The following is a 20,582-nucleotide window of genomic DNA, read 5'->3' as shown; positions in this document are numbered from 1 at the left end:
GTGGTGGCCAGGAGCGGCCACTGCACTCCAGTCTGGGTGACAGAGTGAGACTCCAACTCAAAAAAAAAAAAAAGAAATATTAAATTAGAATGTATGTTAACAATTGCATTCTAAAAATCTACACCTACTACTACAATTATTATTATTATTATTGAAATCTACACCCTAAAATGATATCTTAAAAAAAAGTGGTTCTTACCACACGGGGTTCGTTTCTGCTGGTAGTTGCTCCGCCCAGAGTTATGGTACCCATAGTACCTAATGGGAAATATCAGAAAAATCAGAGCTTCTTTTGAGGTGGGGAAGAAAAACACTAGTTAATTTTGAGTTGCAAGGCTATTAACATGCATCACAGTGTCACATAATTGTATCACTGCAGGTATTAGCATTTATGTGAATTTCCTGATTATTGTTTTAGAAAATAACTTCATCAAGCAATATCTTTAAAATCAGAGTGGCAGACTGATTTTCTGTTGAGAACTCATGTCCCACATGGGGGAAAAATGATTTGAGGATTGCATGCAAGTAAATGAAGAAAATGAATCATAAATTATGTGTATATATACATATCCTCAGATAACCCAGATATATATTTCACAGAAATGATCAGCTGTGGATAGTGGAGAACAAAAGATAAAGGTAGAGATGGGGGAAGAGAAAAAAGAAGACTGAGAGAATAGCAGGCATAGGCTGAGGGGGGGGAAGGCAGGCAATAAAAAAAGGGAAAGGAAGAACTGTACGATGTTAACTAGTCTGTCCTCAATCAGAGTTGCCAGACTAAGACGTAGGACTCCCAGTTAACTTTACATTTCAACAAACAATTTTAGTACAAGCATGTCTAATGCAAATTTAGGACACACATGCTAAAAATTATTTGTTATCTGAAATTCAAATTTAACCAGGAGGCTGAGTGTGGTGGCTCACGCCTATAATTCCAGCGCCATGAAATGCCAAAGCAAGAGGATTACTTGAGGAATTCTAGACCAATCTGGGCAACATAGTAAGACTCCGCTTCTACAAAAAATTAAAACATTAGCTAGATGTGGTGGTGTGTGCCTATAGACCCAGCTACTCTGGGGGATGGGCGGATCACTTGAGCCCAAGAGTTCAAGGCTGCAGTGAGCTATGATCACACCACTGCACTCCGGCCTGGGTGATAGCGTAAGACCTTGTCTCAAAAAAAAAGAAAGAAAAGAAAAATGTAAAAAGACAAATTTAACAATGTATCTTAATTTTATTTGCTAAATATGACAATCCTGAGTATGCAATGCCAACAAGTTATGGAATCTATTGTCATTCATTAATAATACTAATTATTGCTGATAATCATGATAGCAGAGATCATCATGCTAAGTGAGTTATCACAGAAACAGAAAATTGAATACCACAAGTTCTCCCTAATAAGTAGGAACTAAGCTGGGCTTGGTGGCTCAGCCTGTAATCCCGCGCCTTTGGGAGGCTGAAGTGAGTGGATTGCCCAAGCCTGCGGATTCAAGACCCGCCTGGGCAGGCAAGACCTCATCTCTACAATAAAATCAAAAAATTAGCCAGATGTGGTAGTGCGCGCCTATAATTCCAGTTACTTGGAAGGCTGAGGCGGAAGGATCGCTGGAGCCCAGTAGGTCGAGGCTGCGGTGGCCGGGAGCGGCCACTGCACTCCAGTCTGGGCGACAGAGTGAGACTCCAACTCAAAAAAAAAAAAAAAAAAGTAGGAACGAAATACTGAATACACAGGGCCATGAGGATGGGAACAACACATACTGGGGCACTCCTAAAGGTAGAAGGGAGGAAGGGGAGGAGAGGTTGAAAAACTACACGCTGGGTACCATGTCTGCCACCTGAGTGACAAGCCCAATAGAAGTTCATCATGCAGTATGTAACAAACCTGCACATGTACCCCTTGAATCTAAAAAAAATTTAACATAAAGGGGAAAACGGAAAAAAATTTTTGCCATGTCCTTAACCTCTTCTTCTTCCCTTTCCTTTCAACTCTCCTTTTCCCTGACCTCTATCTCTTGGTCCTTCTCCCCTCCACAAAAAATAAAATAATTCTAGTATTAATAAGGGTACAGGCCAGGTCTGGTGGCTCACGCCTGTAATCCCATCCCTGGAATGCCAAGGCAGGAGGATTGCTTGAGCCCAGGATTTCAAGACAAGCCTAGGCAACATGGCGAGACCTCATATCAACAAAAAAATTAGCCAGATGTGGTGGCATGCACCTGTAGTCCCAGCTACTTGGGAGGCTGAGGCAGAGGATTGCCTGAGCCCAGGAGGTTGAGGCTGCAGTGAGTTGTAATTGTGCCATTGCACTCTGGCCTGGGCAACAGAGTGAGACTGGGGGGCGGAGGGAGAATAAGGGTACAGTTTACTTTTTTACTCAAACTTCAAAATTTATATTTAGGGAAAGAAAAAAGAATTTTATTTCCCTTTGGACTTCTGTGGGGTTTTAAGAAAAATGAAAGAATGATTTAGTTTAGAAATTAACTTCATAACCTACTAATACCCTAAACCTCACTTTGACATTCAAAAGGTTCAGGTTGCCTCAAAGCTTTAAAAAACCAGTACTTGAAAGCAATACAGTATACCTATCAAGGACCCAGATTTCAGCTTGCTGTGGTTTTCTGCCCCTGCCTTCCAGCATTTTAGCTTGACACAACAATTTTCCTTTGAGCAGCACCTGCTGAAGTGTATTTCAGCCATCAGGAAGAGTAATACTAAAATGAAGTAAAGGTTAAATCCGGGAGGAATGACTTGCATTCAGACGGAGTTATAGAGTAAATAAGGTCTCAAGAGTATTCATTTCCCATCTCACTGGGCTTTCATCTGAATTTATTAAGTGTAGCACAATATTCACATCTAACCTTTAGGTTCTTCTCAAAAGAGCTCAGAGTTGAGGTGGTGGCAGGGAGGAAGAAAAGCAAGGCTGTCAGAAGCAAATGTTTTACCACAAGTTATATTATTGCTGAAGACAAACTCTTCTTTAAACACCAGCAGGTATGATGGGAAATTCAGCTGAATTTAGAGATTGCTTAGTGCCTGTGCTCACTAAGATAGGTGACTGCCTAAGTCCACAAACTGCTCTCTGGACTCTACAGAAGCTGGGGGAGGGGGGCGATATACTCTGAGTCAAATTATAATTTTATACTAGTGGAGAAGTAAATTCCTTCAAATGTCACCTGTCTCTGGAAAGATCTAAAGGAAAGACTTCACCCTAGGTATAAACAGACTAGGTGATACAGTATGTTAAAGTGATAAGACTGGCAATAATAATGATACATCCTGGATCTCAAGGGAGTTCACAAGCAGGGATTTCTTGAAGTGTAACAAAATCAGTCACATTAACTCAGGATTGTATTTTGCCAACCAAATAGGTCACACCACTGCAACTCAGCCAACCAGCACACAGGACAATAGGAGGAGGGATTCTTGGCCAAGAGCTTTGAGGTCAACCCTCCCCCTACTTGGAAATGCCTAGAACAGAAAGTCCTGTACCCTGATTAACTTGCGTGTGTGTCCAAAATTAAAATTCCGACCTTTCTCTGAGACAAGTTTGTGAAATTCAGTTCTTTTGAAATTAGAGGAAAAGGAACACCATCCAGGAACACTATTAAGTTCTCAAACTCCAAATAAGCACCTTGTGCAATTGTCCAACCTATTTTTTTTTTATTTCAGTGCCCTGGTAGCCTGATTTATCTGTGGTTAAAAGAGACAGTATAGATAAGGATCATGGAGGAAGTGGACAGTGATCGCTCTTTTGGAATAGAGGAAATTGTACTTCAGGGAGTAGAATACTAGGTAAGGATTGTGCAGCAGAACACTGAGTTTAATTTGGCCTTATCAAGACTGCCAGTAATACATCTTGGTACACAGAGCATGTCACAAAACATCAATAGTTGTTTGTTTGTTTTTCCATTTGACCTATAAATGTGGCACATTTTGTCGTAAGGGTAATAGACAGCCAGTCTCTCCCACAGCATTTCAAATTTCCAGAATGACCAATATTTGTGAATTTGAAGCCTGGATGTGGTTGGTGCCACCTACTGGGAAAAATGAAGAATTACAAATCTCTCACTGAACAAATTACCCTTAGAGGGCAAGATTCTTTGTCGTGAGGATTATACATTAAACAGGTAAGTTTGGATTCAAATCATAGCCTTTAGAGCTGGAATAAGCACAAAAAATCAAACACATTAACACTTTCATTTTATAGCATAGTCTATGAGATAAGCTTTGACTATGGAGTCAGAAACCTGACTTCTCTGAGTTTGTTTCTTGTTCTGGAATACCTATTCCATAGAGTCACTGAGAAGTTTTCACACAGTGATAAGTTTTTGACATGCTGTATGTTATTATTGTTTTAAATTTTAAAATCTAAAACTAAATGACTTTCCCAGATCACATAACTGGTAAGCCTCAGAGTAAGGCCTGCAACTCATGTATCTGAGTCTAAATTCAGTGCTTTTTCCATTAAATTACAATTTTCCAAAATTTGATGGTGACATGATTTTAGGTGACAACTGGGATAAATTTAGGAGGTGTTGGAACACAGTGTTAAATACTATAAATCACTGTGAGAAAATTATTCCTTTTTCAATTCTCTCAAACTTGATGGCATCAAAGAAAAATGTTTCAGTTTGATGCCGGTTTTCTCTTTTTTTTTGAGTTGGAGTCTTACTCTGTTGCCCAGGCTGGAGTGCAGTGGCACTCTCATGGCTACTGTAGCCTCGATCTGCTGGGCTCAGGCAATCCTTCCATCTCAACCTTCCAAGTAGCTGGAACTACAAGCGTGCATCACCACACCCAGGTAATTTTTAAATTTATTGTAGAGAGATGTGGTCTCACCAAGTTACCCAGGCTGGTCTCGAATCCCTGGGCTCAGGCAATCCTCTTGCCTCGGCCTCCCAAAGTGCTGAGATTACAGGCGTGAACCACCATGCAAGACCTGATGCTGGTTTTCTTTAAAATTCTCTGTCTTGCTACTCTCACTTTCTAATAAAGATAAAACAGCCCTCAAGCTTCAGCATCCTGCTAGAACATGAAAATTTTAGTTTTTGTATTTACTTATTAAGTTTACCTTCTGTTATGGAAAACTATATTGGTTTTTCGTTTAAAATATAAATTTTATTTTCAAGGAATGCACTTAAGAAATCTAAAAAGTCAATCTAAACAGCAAATATTGAATAAACAATAGTCCAAGTGATACATAAACTTGGAAAACACTGAGCACCACCAAACCACCTCCTGAACAGCAAGAAATTATTACTGTTGGTAATAATCTCTTTACATAATTACTTTTCAAATCCCTTCATGAAATAAAATAATATTTATTTTCAATATCCAAACACTAGAAGTTATAAATAGGTCATATAATCAAAATCGAGGACTCTGATTTCAAATCCACTAGGGTTCAAATAAACACCAAGATTTTGCATATATTTGTTAGAAAATGAAACAGGCCTATAATCAATGCTCAGTGAATGTAGAATCAGTAAAACACAGGACCAATGAGTCATTCATGCCTGTAGCTACAATAACTCGTGGTAACTGAGCAGTATAGTGCCCAACCACCAGGAACACAAGAGGAAAGAAGAGGAAAGGTGTTGATCTGTGGCTGTTCTAGTTCAAAGTTGATTCAGTTTTCTGCAAGCAAGGAAATAAAAACTTCCTGAGACAATCAGATTGAATGGAACCCTTTACTATTTACTAATTTAGGCTTGATTTGAATTGGAGCTAAAAGACTTTTGACTCCTTACTCCATAGATCCCTTGAGATGATCTTCAGCTAATTTTGAATGAAGTAAAACAAGGATCTGTCTGTCCTTCTGACAACCCTCCTCTTATCTTTTTAATTTGTATCATAATTATTTTATACTGCTTCTGGTTGCATCCCAGTTTCCTTCTTTTCAGTTGTCTACAGTCCAATTCTTATCAAAACATAAGTTGAAAAAAAATATGTGTGGAACACTGCCCTGAAGGATAGATCATCATTCCAGTCTTCTAGATTTCCTAAAGTTTACCTGTGGCTCAAGCCAGACCAACAGAGGGCTATGTACCTGGATCAAATCACCGTGAGTTGATCCATCACTTTAAAATTTTTTTAGATTACTAAGTTGTTTTCAGATTGTGCCAAAGAACAGAGGAGATAGAGCCTAGGCAATTTAGATTCTGAATTCATTTAAAAAATATTGTTCAGGACATCGACTATTACTCTCCACATATAGTGTCCTGCCCACATCATTGAGACCTGGAAGGGAAATATCTCTCAGATCTCCATACCAGGAAAAACTAAGATTCTCTTGAGTAGTTGGTTTGTAGTTACTTCATAGACATTGCAAATTCATGTTTTTGGCTTATTTGTTTTGTGTGTGTGGTGGTGGTGGTGGTGGTGGTGGTGGTGTGTGTGTGTGTGTGTGTGTGTGTGTTTTGGTTTGGGAAATTCAGAATCAAACTTATAGCCTACCTTTACTACACAGTACATTCATTATGCATTCTCATGTATTTACCTGGTTTCAACTTATTTCCCCTTTACTTTGATTTACTCATGTATGTATTTAAATCTATGTGTTGTGTGTGATTTTTATAAGCCATGCAAGTCTTTTATGGAATAAGACTAAAAAGCAATTAAAGACATACTTATTAATTCTGATAGAATACTGTCCTCCCTTGGTTGTGATATCCCACTGCACGTTACTTTTTAAAATACAGAATTCAGATTGATAGATACTTAAAAATTTAAGAATGCTTTTTCCTGTCCCTCAGAGCCATTACTTTGTTTTATTTTTTTAATGGACTATATGATGTTCTCTAATGATGCTAAAAATTATTTAGGGGAAATTGCTGAAACTCCCAGAAGAACAACTGGATTGGTAAAATTTACAACCATTGTCAGATGTCTGTCTCCGTGACCTCCTCTGATGTAAGAGTCTATTCCAACAAGATTCACGAGATCAAACAATTATAATTCTTAGGAAAGGAGAGGAGATGGGAAGGAAACGAATATTTTATTGAATGTCAATTATGTGTCAGCTACATATGCTAAGCACATAATATATTACTTGAACTTTATAAGGAAAACTTAATTTCATCCAGAGATAATTTTTACCTTGGTACAATAGCTTCTGGGTAAAAATAATGATGGTAGTGAAATAAAATTTATTATTAGATTACTAACATTTAACTTACTGTGTGTCAGGCATTGTGTTGCTCATTTTCCAAGTAATGGGATCATTGATGTAAAACAAACAAAACAAAACTTCAATTCATGTACTTAGGATGTTCTACCTACCTTGGGACCCAGGAGGATTTAAAAGTACTTGTTTTGGCTCAAAATTCTGCTGTAAGTACAGTGATAATTTCAGGTCATTGGCTTTCTGGTAGTTCTTCAAGGCTTCAATTCTCAACTCAATCACTTTGCCATGAGAGTCGTTCTGAAAGAGGACATTTTCCCAAAACTATACATGTAGTACTGGCTTCTCTAAATCTATTGTTACCTGGATCCCCTTTACCCAGAAGTTAAAAATAATTTCATCATGCTCAGTCTTTAAAAATTGGTCAGAAAGTATTCATGATTTTTTTTTCCATTTCAAATAGAACAAAATTAAGAACATAGGAAGAAATACTATTTATTCCAAGTTACTCAGGGTGAAGCCAGAGATAGGTCTCTTCGGTTATCTCCTCATGCTACTTTTCTCTTAGCAGGACAATTGGTAATCCAGAATTAGGGGACTAGGCTTAACAAGATGCAGCTAAAAGCCTTTATAGTATATGAATGAAATTGCACCCCATGTCCAGTCTTGGAAGACTTTAGTACCTGAAAATTGTTGGTTTGTTCCTGATACTTGACCCATTCCATTTTCCTCTGCTGCTTTTCCTGGTGGAAGAAAGAGCTTCTGGGTGACAAAGTAAATTGAGATAGAAATCAGTTTTCTCAATAGGCTGCAAAAACCTTGTAGAAAAATCATGGCGTTATATGCTGTTAAATTGGTTTCAGCTGCACAATCCACTCTCTAAAAGCTAAATGAATAGTGTTATTTTTTATGAATTACTTGCTTATGGGAAGATCAGATACAAGCATAATACCTCTAAACACATTTTCAAAGACAAATTAACAAGTGTTCTGACATCACAAAGCTCTTGTAAAGTTATCATTGTTGGTATAGCTTCTCTTACTCTGCCCTAACATGATTTCCCAGAAACGTGGGTTTTCACTCTGACTCAAAGGTACAAGGGTGACCCCCCAAAAACTGAAATTTATTTATTAAAAATTGTGTATTTATTCTTATGTGTTTATTCAGTCACCTTCAAAGTACTCTCTGTTTGATACAATACACTTGAGATGCTTTCTCCACTGCTCAAAATAGTTTTTGAACTCATCAATTTTGATGCCTTTTAGTGCTTCTGCTGTTTTTTGTTTCAACTCTTCCACATTGACAAAACATTTCCCTCTGAGGACTTTTTTCATCGGGGAAACAAAAAATAGTCACTCGGGGCAAGACTGGGTGAATAGGGAGAGTGGGGCATGGAGGTCATGCCGTTTTTGGTCAAAACACGGTGTGGGCAGACTTGAAATGGGCAAACACATTGAAATAATCTCCAAAAAAAATTCACTGAAGCAGAATGCAGCCTCTCACAACAATGCTAGCTGGTACACCGATGCCTATGAGTTCCTGGAACACTTACTTAGGGGGGAAATCTGTACTACAAGGGGCCTGCCCTCCAAAAATAATTCCAGTTTTCTTGGGGTCTCCCTCGTAATATCTCAAAGGAACCAGATCTCCTATAAAAATTCGCATTGGTTCAGGAATACACCATAGCTTAAGCAGATTACTACAACATTAAAGATATCTAATTTAACAGCTTTAAAAGCCACTTCCGTTCAGAATAGTTATACTACCTTTCTTATCTTCTTCACTTTCTTTGCAAATGATGTCTCTAGTATACTCTTAGTCTTCCTAGGTGATGAGGGGAATTTGGGAGCCTGGGATGCAAGACGAGAGCTAAAGGAATAGGAGGTCGCAGGAAAGAAGTGCAGTGTCTCTGCAGACCATAAACCTAAAATTCCCTAAAAATCCAGATCCTACCTATCTGCCTACCCAAAGAGCCCTGATTGTCAACAGGCTGTTTCCAGCTGTTCCGCCAACAATCTTGAAATTCTATGTATGTGCAGCCCACTTGCCTTTCCATCTTGCATGTTGGCCTTGTTTTTTATCTGTGGTGCTTTTTGTTGATCACTGAGTTCTTCCACCTTGAATGTCTGTGGAGAGACATTTTGGCAAAGCTTTAAATTAATGGAAATTAATGAGGAAAACCATTATGAGTCAAGGTTTTTGGTCCCTGCCAGGCAGCAACTCCTCAGGGCTGGACACGAAAAGTATACTACCAAAGGGGTTCAGAATGGAGAACCCTTCCTTCCAATTGGACCCTAGGGTGTACCTTATAATAAAACTATTAACTGGACTCTTATTATGTGCCAGTCACTATTCTAAGCTACTTGCTGCATTATTCTACTTACTTTCACTACTACATTATAAACATTCTCATTTAACCCTCACAGTTCTTTGAAGACTACTTTTATTTTATAGATAAGAAAACTGAGACTTGAAGACATTATTTGTTTAGAGTCACACAGGAAAGTACAGAACTACAATTTTTAAAAAAATATGGAATGTTTCATGAATTGCATGTCATCCTTACGCAGAGGTCACGCTAATCTTCTTTGTGTCGTTCCAATTTTAGTATATGTGCTGTCAAAATGAGCACCAGAGCTGGAATTTGAACCAGACCTTTCAGAATCTGAAGCCCGCTCTTGGCCTCTGGGCTGCCCTTCTCCATTTCTCCTAGTCTAAAATATGAACAGGGAAAGTTGGTCACAAGCTAAACATTCCCTATTTTTAAAAAAAATCTTTTGGGAGCTCTGGAGAAACTTTATTTTGATAGAGGAATTTTGCTGGCATATTTCCCATCACAAGGACTCAAGAACTCAGAAGCTGAAACTTCTGACAATTCATAGAACTGATTTCTAGCTGCCACTGAGAACTTGGAGCAGATCTCAATATAAGATGTAGGGCTTGAAGCTATTCTGGTCACTTGTGGGAAGTTGAGATGAAAAAAAGCAGTCAGAAGCCGGGCTCGGTGGCTCAGCCTGTAATCCCGCGCTTTGGGAGGCTGAGGTGAGTGGATTGCCTGAGCCTGCAGGTTCGAGACCCGCCTGGGCAGCGAGACCTCATCTCTACAATAAATCAAAAAATCAGCCGGGCGTGGTAGCGCGTGCCTGTAATTCCGGCTACTTGGAAGGCTGAGGCGGAAGGATCGCCGGAGCCCAGCAGGCCCAGCAGGTCGAGGCTGCGGTGGCTGGAAGCGGCCACTGCACTCCAGTCTGGGCGACAGAGTGAGACTCCAACTCAAAAAAAAAGAAAAAAAGCAGTCAGAGATCACAACTCACATGTGTTTATTTCACAAAACACAATCTGCTCTTCAAGTTGCATAGTCTGTGAAAAAGCTCTTGGGTCCCAAGGGATTAGCCACAAAGGAATTCCCTGCCCAATTCCTCCCACACCTTAGCCTGGTTTCCCAGCAAAAGGTCCTAATATCATTTTCTTAAGCAACGCAGTGATTGTTATAAAATTATAGGGGCATCAGCATCAGGTATTCATTTGTTCATTCATTCAACTTACATTTATTGATTCTCTACTATGTTCCAAACATTGTGCTAGGAGCTAAGAATTCAGACAAAGCAGTCAAGATACTAGCGGAGCTTGTATTCCAAAAGGGGTCAGAGAGACAAGAAACAAATTAAAAGAAAATACAAAAGTTGATATTATGAAAAGTGCTATGGAGGACATGAAGAGAGTTGTATAATAGAAAGTAGGAGGAGGGTGCCCTACTTTAGATGGAGCAAACAAGTAGGGCTCTCTGAGGAGTGACATTTAAGCTGAGACCTGAAGGATGAGAATGAGCTAACCATGAGAAAATAGCCGTGAGACAAGAACAAAGTCCTTGAGATGGGAAAAGGCTTGAAATACTTGAAAAACCATAGGGAGGCCAGTGTGGTGGTTGCATAGAAAGCAAGGGGTGGGCATTTATAGAGGAGACTGAAGAGTGGGAAAGAGCCAATTATGCCACAATGAGTGACTGTCTAAGTTTCTCATAAGAAGTGTGACATACTTTGATTCTTTTCAAAAGATCACTTTGGCTGCTGTGCAAAGAATGGGTTGGGATGAGGCATGGGTGGAAGTAGGAACATAAATAAATGAGGAAGAGGTCAGAGGAAAGGGAAGTCCTTTGTGTTGTGATCTGTAGGACAAACTTTCAAGAGATCCTTAGAGGCACACCTTGTTCCATAGCATCTCCATTTCCTTCCGAAGCATCTTGTTTTTCCTTTCCTGTTGGAGGGAGGAAAAACAAACAAACAAACAATGTGTTTGTCCAGTCACTGAAGTGAGGTTGGGAGAAATTACTAAGTAATGGTGAGAAAGGGGTGCAAGAACATAGCAAATCACAGAGGAAGGCAATAAATGGCTCTAGCCCCAGATCCAAGAACATGAGACATTTGATGATGATGGTAAAAATAAGTTATTATTCCCAATAATAACTTGTAATTATAGTGATTGTGAGATGGTATCAATAAAAATGAATTCCTGACACTTATATTCTCATGGCATATATGGCAATTTCTCTGGGACTTGAACAACTAATTTTTAATTTTTAAGATCCTTTACATTGTTGATTTCTTTAAAATCTTGTAAGAATCCCACAAAGCAAACTATTTGTTTCCTTTTCCTTTGGTAGATATTTTTTATTCTTTCTGAAATGTGAAGGGTTAAGATGCTTGTATTCATTAACCCCTATATGACACGTTTTTTAAAGAGTCAAAGAAATAGAATTTTTGCCATCTAGTCCTGTTCTTCCCAACATTCCATCTGATTACCTTTGGATCCCCATGGACTTTCTAGATCAAGGAGATATGAGTGTTACAGTATCAGATGCTAGAAATGAGTACTCTTTCCCTCTGCATCTGACAATGCCGTGAAATTGATTCCCAATCCAGAGGCCATTACCTGGAGTAGTTACCTGGAGTAGCTACCAACCTCTTACCAGGTTCTGTTTCATTTCCTCTGCTTCTTTGATGAGCTCCATGACTGAGGATTCATCAGAGCCCTTCCTTGCCATGATCTGCCTCATGATCTGCAGACTAGAAGGAAGAGAGATATTATAAAGCATACATACCTTCTAAAGAATACCATTAATATTCTCTTCCATGGAAGCTAGATGGGGACTGAAATCCCAAGAGTTTTGAAAGCCCTTTTGTGCATAGAAGGTCTCTCTATAACTAGAATGCTTCCATTTCTAGCAGACCTTTGCCATATCTGTGTGCTCTATAATGAAGTCTGTGCTCTTTAATGCTCAAAACTTAGGTCTCCAACAACCAGTGAGGGTCCTTCCCTCAAAGAATGTTTGGTGTAGACTTTGGGAATAAGGAGTGTTTCTGCTCCTATAAAGGAAGAGTTTGAAGAACCCGCTATTTTCTAGGACAAGTTCAAGCGTTATTTCCTATCCCATTTCCATCTATCTTCTCCTATCCCCTTGTTTCTTCATATAAAGACATTCGAGTCTACTGGGGAAATCACTTATATCCTTTTGTAGCTCCCAGAGAATGCCAGTCATTAAGAAGTTCTAACAAAATCTGAATCAATATCAAGTCTTTGTGAGAGAGGATATTCCTTAAAGGCATTAATTAATTTATGTTTGTGTTCTTGTACTTTTTCCTTACCAATTCTAAACAGAGAGCCAGGCCTTTGTGTTTACTTGCCCTAAGAGAAGTCTGTGTTGCTGGCCTGTAAGTACCACAACTTTCTGCCTGGGTTTTTTTCTCCAAAAGTCTGAGATGCTTATGATAAAGGAATAAAGGGAGACTCACCGAGGTGAGATTTTTCTGAGACTAGAAAGGAGAACTATGGGTCCCAAGAACAGTGAGTACTCTAGTAAAGATACATTTAGAGAGGCTAGACCCTAATTCAGAGGGCTCCTTGTCTCAGGAAAGATTGCCATTCTGCTACTTGGCATAGAAAAACAGAGTCATTTATTCTAACGTGATTCCACAAACGTGATTAAGGAAGCTATCAGTGTGACCAGATAGACTAAGGCTATTAAAGGCTTTTAACTGTTTCTGTTTCTTGGGTGGGTACCCTAGGGAGAAAGAAAAATAACTATATCCCCATGAAATGACGACTGAGTAAAATTTACTCAAAGAAAATAATTTGTTGTCAACCTGACTTTGTGGATACAAATTGTTTACCTACTACAGCTGGATGTCCAAACCTTTTAGTAGTAAAAAGAATTGTAAATAATTATTATCAATACTATGGAGATTAAGTTCTCTAGATTTTCTGTCTCTAGAACTTCTGAGTAAGAAGCCCCTACCTTCTTTGTTTCTCCTCCAAGTTAGACATTAACTTCTGGAACAAGAGATTGTTCTTATCTTCTAGAGGTTTTAGCATCTCTAAAAGTTCCTGCTTCCTTAGCTTCAAGTCCTCATTCAATTCCTTCAAGTAGTTATTTATTTTAGAACTTCTGTGAGAAGAGACACAATAATATCTGCCTTTAGTCTGGGTTAATATATAGAAAGACCCTCTTTCCCCTCTTGTCTAGTTACCATTTAGCATCTACTATCAAAGACTCACCTTATTTTTGAGGGCAAGTAAGATCCTGAAGAGTTTGTACCATTTGCCATCCTGAAGGGAAACTTCTACTCGAATAAAGAAGGCTTCTTGAAATTATGTGCTTTCTTTTCCAGTTAAGTCATTATTTTTGTGGTGCTGTTCTTGAAACTCCTGTTGCAATGGACTGGTTTTAGCTACAGATTGAGGTCACAATGGCCCTAAGATTACAAAAATCAACAGGTCTCTTAAGTAACTCCAAGATCATTGGCAGCTTGTTGACTGAAAATACTAACTGCATTCAGTCAACTCTTGCCTTAGCTGTAGCCAAATGCCACAAGTTTTATTCCAGAGTCTTAGAATGAACAGGATAGAATCACAATTTGTCTACATTATAGAATTACTATTGTGTTAGAAAATGGTGACCTGGCAAAAACAACTCATCAATACCATTTTCCATGGCAACAAACCTCTGTGAAATGTTTACTATCTGTAGGCCACAGTGATGGATTCTGTAAGTGAAAAAAAGATAAAGTACTACCTTTTGAAGACCTTAGGTAGAGAAGAGGATACTTCTAAGAGACTTTTTTTTTTTTTTGAGTTGGAGTCTCACTCAGTTGCCCAGGCTGGAGTGCAGTGGCACGCTCATGGCCACCCCAGCATCAGCCTGCTGGGCTCAGGGAATCCTTCCACCTCAGCCTTCCAAGTAGCCAGAACTATAGGCATGCACTACCATGCCCAGCTAATTTATTTATTTATTTATTGTAGAAAGAAGTCTGGCCAAGTTGCCCAGGGTTGGTCTCGAACCCGCAGCCTCAGGCAATCCACTCGGTTTAGCCTTCCAAAGTGTTGGGATTACAGGCTGAGCCACTGAGCCCTGCCCTAAGAAACATTTTTTAAGAATAAGAGACCAAACTGGCAATTATAGAGTATGGATATAATAGACATGGACATAATACATTAATCATTGTCATTATTTTCCAATATTTAAAACTTTATATTACCATAATGGCAAGGTAAAAGAATATTGTAGCGAAATGATTTAATTTGTGAAAAACTCATATTGACAGTATGTCCTTCCATAGCCAGGTGCTTACCTGGAAGATTGTAATTCTAGGATCACTTCAAGATTCTGATTCTGCTTCTATTTTCTTCTTTACTAGAACTACATTTCTTCTGGATCTTAAGATACCCTGTCTTCATCTACATCACTTAGTGCATGAAAGATAATCCAAAGAGCCAGTAGGGCAGTTTTAGTGAGTTAAGTCGTGTCAGTTTCAAGTTAAGTCAAATATGAGTTAAGCTGTGTCTATTTCACGTATTATCTTAGCATTTTCAGTCATTTTCTAGAGGTGTTCTCCAAGGTAACTTAAACCTTTTATCTTTTGGAAAACATTATAAATTTAAAGAGTATTCTAGTGGAAATAACACAAGATTTGGTTTGTCAGAACTTTCCGTGAATCTCAGCTTCACTGTGAGCAGTGAGCTACCTGTGAGCAAGTTTCTAAATTCTCTGAGTTGAAGTTTCCACTTTTGTAAAAATGAGAATGGTAATATTGACCTGATAAGTTTGTTGTGAGCATTAAATGTAATGTTATGTAAAGTGCTTGACTCATGTTAAATGTTCATATTTTAGTGAGTTTTTATTTATTTGATTTTTAGGATTGTTTAGTGCCCCAATTAAGTGGTCAGATACAAAAAAGCTGAGTTATACAAGGTTAATGAAGTTAAACTTCAGAGCCCTTCATTTTCACAGACTTCTACCAAAGGCATTGAACCTATTTTGCATTCATAATTTTGTATAGTTTTTTGGAGAGACCTCCTCAGTTTACATATGCTTCAGGGGCCCACAAAACTTAAATCTGCTTCTGATTAGATAGGATACTTATCTCTCAAGTACCTTCTACATCTAAACTTCTTAGGCAGTCTCTACAAATACTTTTATAAAATATGCATATGTCACTTGTAAGATTTGTATGATACCTAGTGTAATATGTGTATGATATTAAATTGGAACAGTCATCTCAAGTCAACCATAATTCACATTGGTTGTCCTAGAAATCCCATGAATTTGGATTGAATGAGGGTGAGCAAACTCTTCATAGTTTAAAAAAGGAACTGAGTAGACAAATTATTATTAGTAGCATCTTTGCATATGTGGAAAGTGGTAGCAAATAGTAGAGGACAAAAATGGCATTGATCACTAAAACATAGTCTCTTTAAATTTCACATTGTGACATTTAGTTGGCAGAACTATGGCAGAATTTCAAAACATTAACGGGCAGGCAGCATCCCAGCTCACCTTCCTTTCTGTCCTTGCTTATGAATGATTCAAAGAGGAAGAATTCTTGCTATTCTGATGTGCTTTTTTCTCTAGCCAATCAGCAGCTTTTATTTCCTAACATTCCAATGCCTGTTTGTTAACTTGCAATATGACTTCCAAGGGGAATATATGCCTTGTAATAATGCATATAGACTTTATACTGAAGAGCTTACAACCCCCAAAAAAGTGTTGAGAGGGACTAATTGATGCATGGTATTGTTCCCTGGGATGGGGGAAGGGAGGGAGAAGGTATAGATGACTGTTAGAAGTGAAATTGAACACTATTTTTTTTTCTGAAGTAGGAAGTTAGGTCATCTGTTGATTGAGGAGGTGTGGTAGGAAAGCTCAGAAGAATGATGATTTGCGATTTGGAATAGCACCTGAGTAGTAGAAAAGGAAGCCAACCATGTAAAAGTATTGCCAAGTAGTGCAAAGGGTCAAGGTGAATTTGAAAATTGCAGATTTGTCATTGCATGAATCAGCAGTTATACCATTTTACCTAGCAGTACTTGGCAAACCAGGAGCAATAGTAGAGAGAACAGATGGTTGGTTGACTGTGGGCTGGGACTTGGCAGAGTGGATACGCAGAAGTTCAAGGGAGTAAAGGGGCTGAGAGTGCTGGTGAAAGTATCTATCAAAAGGTTGATCATAGTGTTCAGGCTGTACAGGGAAGAAAATGAAGAAGAGAGTAGCTTAGAGAGGGGAAACCAGAAAGGGGTTGATACTGAAGAATGTGAAGGTGGACAAACAAAGATTATGGTCAGTGAACATGCTTCATATGAAATAACTTGTGGAACCTCATCACTGTTTAGATAAATTATAGTAGCAATTCATAATTTTCTTTTCTGTGATAAACTTTGTATCTATGGCTTCCTGTCATTGCATAATATTCACTGAAATTCATGTGGTCCCTCAAAATAGGCCTTATAACAAGTTATTCACAATGACCTCATCCACTATTATAGCATTTGACTTCAGTATCTGTTGAGAAAATGCGTGGTTGCTCTATAATTAGAGAACTCAGAGCAATACCGTTTTAGTGTTAGTTTTGCAACAGAAAATCAGATTAGTCTCATTAAGCCAGGTCTCCAAGAGTAGAGGCAATTATTTTCATATTACACAAAACAAAACAAAAAAGAGACACTTTCCTATCCTTACCTTTTTCAGCTTTGGTTGTGGCAACAAAATTACAGAATTCTTCAGGGGAGAAAACACAAGAACCTTTTAGTCCTTTCTGTCCAAGTGCCAGTTCAACCCTTGAGGGGATTATAAAAATTCCATGAACTAAAATAAGGAGAGAGATGCTGGCAAAATCATAATAACAAAACGTGTTGGCACTTGAATTTCTCCTAGATCTCCCTTTGCCATTTGTTATGACCATTTTGTCAGCTCCCTCTCCTTAATCCTTGCTATAACTGTCTCAAGCCAGGCTGTACCTATGTTTGGAGTGAATTTAGGAGTGGAGAAGACTGAAATAAATTGTGGAACTCTTGAATTATCTGTGTTATTGGTGAGGTCTTTTTGAAAGTAATATATTATCTCAACGTGTCCAGATATAGTACAATGGTTTTCTGAGGCATGTGAATTTTCCCAGGAACTTTTCAAGAGATGCTGGAAGCAAGTGTAGTTTTTAGTGAACCTTTTGTAGATTCTCAATTTCCACAAGTACTCTTTACTAAAATGAATCTGTCTGAGAATGCTCCTTGGTTTCTTTTCCCACCTCCTTTTCCAATCACCCTTCAACCACTTGTTAAAAAAATGGGATACCTTTCAACCATCTGGAATCTTACCTTCATGACTTGCTTTAAGGGTTGTTAAAAACCTCTGGGCATTGAACTAATCACAATCCAAAATGTTGGTGTTGGGATTGAAAGGACTGAATAGCTGTTAATGACCGGAATTGAAATTCTTTTGCAGGTCAGGTGATTTCTAATTCTTTGTTATTAACAAAATTGAAGGAAGATCTAATTAAATTTTCAGCTTAAACTTAAAAAAATTAAATTTTGATGGTAATTGCTATATGATTTTGGGCTTATAACTCAGAAGGAGTTCAAAGATTTGAGTGACATAGCTGTAACAAAACACCTTCCGTTCCTATCTACTTATTTGTATAAACAAGTTTTTCTCAGTGAGTATTATATGTAAAGCAAAGATTATGAATAAAACTGATACCGAGGGCTGTTTGATTCTAGGAATAAGTAATATTCACTTATGAATACATGAAGTAACGAGGGGAAAAGCAGCCTATCAAATTAATAGAAGCATTTCCAAGATAATTGTTATATTTAAAAATTATTTATAATATATATGTTTTGTCAATTGTATGCTTATTAACAGTTATAATGCAAACTCCATTCTGAATAAATGTTAATACTTAATGTCTCAAGGTCACAGAAAATAAATAAAAATTGAATGTACATACATATTTTGCAGAGAAGTGTGATAGGGCGTTACATTGCATTAGAATAAAATTCTGTGGGGAAAGTGTGATGGAAACACAAGTTCAAGGAGAAAAAGGAGAAAATGTAACAATTTTGATTGCTGAAGAAGAGTTTATCATATATTTAAATTTCATTGAATATGGGTATTTAAGATTCATTGGATACATTTTAAGGTGATAGAAAAGACTTATTTGAAAATGTCAGTATTACAATATACCAGAATATTTTTGTGACTATTTGAAATTAGAATAAAAAACTGAAGATGTCAACTTAAGAACATGTGAAACAATACCTAGTTTTTCATAATTCTCTAGAACACACAAGCAAAAAATGTCTAAAGACCACTGCTCTAGGGCAGAGGTTCTCTCTCTGATGGATTTAAGAATCACCTGGCAGCTTGTAAAAGCTGCAGATCTTCAGGCTCATCCCCCTGAGATTCCTACTCTGTAGCTCTGGAGAATGTGTGGTTTTAACAAGTACTCCCTGGTGATTCTGATGTGGGATCTGTGGAGTTAGCATTGAGAAATACTGCTTTCAAGTTTGCTTCTCAAATCACAATGCATTGGCAGAACACTGCTTATTAGAATGACTTTTTTCTTGGGACTGGGAGTGTCTGTGGAACTAACTGCTTCTTCTGAGTCATATTTTGTGTCACACTTTCACCTTTCACTTGAGAGACCTTGAGTAAGTTTTATGAAGCCATTCCTGTATTTCTGAAGAAAAATGATCTGAGACATCATTCCATGACCAGCTCTCCCCAGCCACCACTGCTGTCCATACATCATAAATTTCTTTCAGAATTTGATACTAAAGAAAGCGTTGCTTCTTTGGGGAAATATTGGCATGTATTTTTCCTTAGGCCCAAATCAGTAAACTGGTTTTGTTTTTCTTCTGGTTTACAGGGGATCTCAAAAGCAATTTTGCAAGTGGACATTTGGGTCCTGACCCCTGTTTATGACTTTATAACCTCACTAGTATTTTCCTTGGTCCTGATTTCTTAAATCAGTTTTTTTCTTATTGTCATAAACCACCTTAATCCTTTGTAGAGAAGTAAATAATTGGGCAAAAATTATTCTCAGTGTATACTTTTAAAATATGTGGATATCATAGATTGGAACCAAAAGTATTTTCTACTTTACATGTTTTGTGTGAGCATGGGTGTGAGAATGCACATCTGTAAAGGAAGTTTTCTTTGCTTGTCGAACTAGAGAATGGACTGATGGAATTTACTGTTATATTTTGGATGCACACAGCTGTAAGGCTTATTGGAATTTCAGGCACATACCTCTGAGTAAAAGAATCTAGGATAGAATTGGTTAGACTTGGGGAGGAGAGGGGTTTAGCGAGATGCCTAGGCTTCAGTTCCATCAGAGAACTGTAGCATATAGAAAATAAAAAGGAAGAAGAAAAAAATCTATCTATCTATGTATATAGATATTTTTTTCGAGTTGGAGACTCACTCTGTCACCCAGGTTGAACTGCAGTGGTGGCACACTCACCACCACCCCAGCGGCGACCTGCTGGGCTCCTGTGATACTTACACCTCCTTCAGGTGCATGCTACCACACCCAGCTCGTTTTTTGTTTATTGTAGAGATGAGGTCTCGCCAACTTGCCCGGGCTTGTCTCAAACCCGCGGGCTCAGACAATCCCCTTGCCTTGGCCTCCCAAAGTGCTGGGATTACAGGCTGAGCCACCAAGCTAGGCCAAAGTAGAATATCTTAATGTGGAGCAATCCAATTAGTCAATAGGGTATCCTAGTCCACAGAATTAATCTTAAAGGGGGTTCAGAGTTCTCAGGCTAGTAAGCATGAAAGGTACTAGTGTCCCTCCAAATATAATGTAAGTGTTTTGAGAGTCTCTGAAAATAAATTTGGTAGAGGGTAGAAGCGGAATTATTTATTTATCCTACATTTTTTGGGTCCTATTATATGGTCAGACATACCTCGTCCCAATTACAAAGTCAGATTATACAAAGAAGACAAAATTCTTGCTCTTATGATTTTCCAGCTTAGATCAGAATCCCGCAAGTGCTGCTAGCCTTTTTTTGTAAATAGAAAAAGATATCCCCTCTAGCCAATAAGGTCCCTCAGGTGCAAGGCCTGGCAAGGGGAGGGAGTAGGGGGAGCTCCCACTTGCCTCCTCAGTGAGTGTCCTAAGAGAAG

The 20,582-nt window shown here is 38.3% G+C and overlaps 1 protein-coding gene across 1 annotated transcript in view; it reads right to left on the bottom strand.

The window, feature by feature from the left end:
- The window catches only part of LOC103271678 (uncharacterized protein C14orf53 homolog), a 14,217-nt gene extending 489 nt beyond the window's left edge, over positions 1 to 13,728 (bottom strand). The window contains exons 1-9 of the mRNA XM_008069166.1: positions 13,679 to 13,728; positions 13,419 to 13,568; positions 12,093 to 12,189; positions 11,330 to 11,380; positions 9,175 to 9,252; positions 8,893 to 8,976; positions 7,810 to 7,869; positions 7,285 to 7,426; positions 200 to 258 (exon numbers count right to left, since the gene is read on the bottom strand). Coding sequence (XP_008067357.1) covers positions 200 to 258; positions 7,285 to 7,426; positions 7,810 to 7,869; positions 8,893 to 8,976; positions 9,175 to 9,252; positions 11,330 to 11,380; positions 12,093 to 12,189; positions 13,419 to 13,568; positions 13,679 to 13,728 — 771 coding nt within the window. The remainder of the gene's footprint in view (positions 1 to 199; positions 259 to 7,284; positions 7,427 to 7,809; positions 7,870 to 8,892; positions 8,977 to 9,174; positions 9,253 to 11,329; positions 11,381 to 12,092; positions 12,190 to 13,418; positions 13,569 to 13,678) is intronic.
- Positions 13,729 to 20,582: the final 6,854 nt, after the last annotated feature.

Source organism: Carlito syrichta, unplaced genomic scaffold (genome assembly GCF_000164805.1).
Source record: "Carlito syrichta isolate Samal-C Ts95f unplaced genomic scaffold, Tarsius_syrichta-2.0.1 Scaffold311835, whole genome shotgun sequence".
Lineage (NCBI taxonomy): Eukaryota > Metazoa > Chordata > Mammalia > Primates > Tarsiidae > Carlito > Carlito syrichta.
This window is presented reverse-complemented; position numbering and strand designations above follow the sequence as displayed.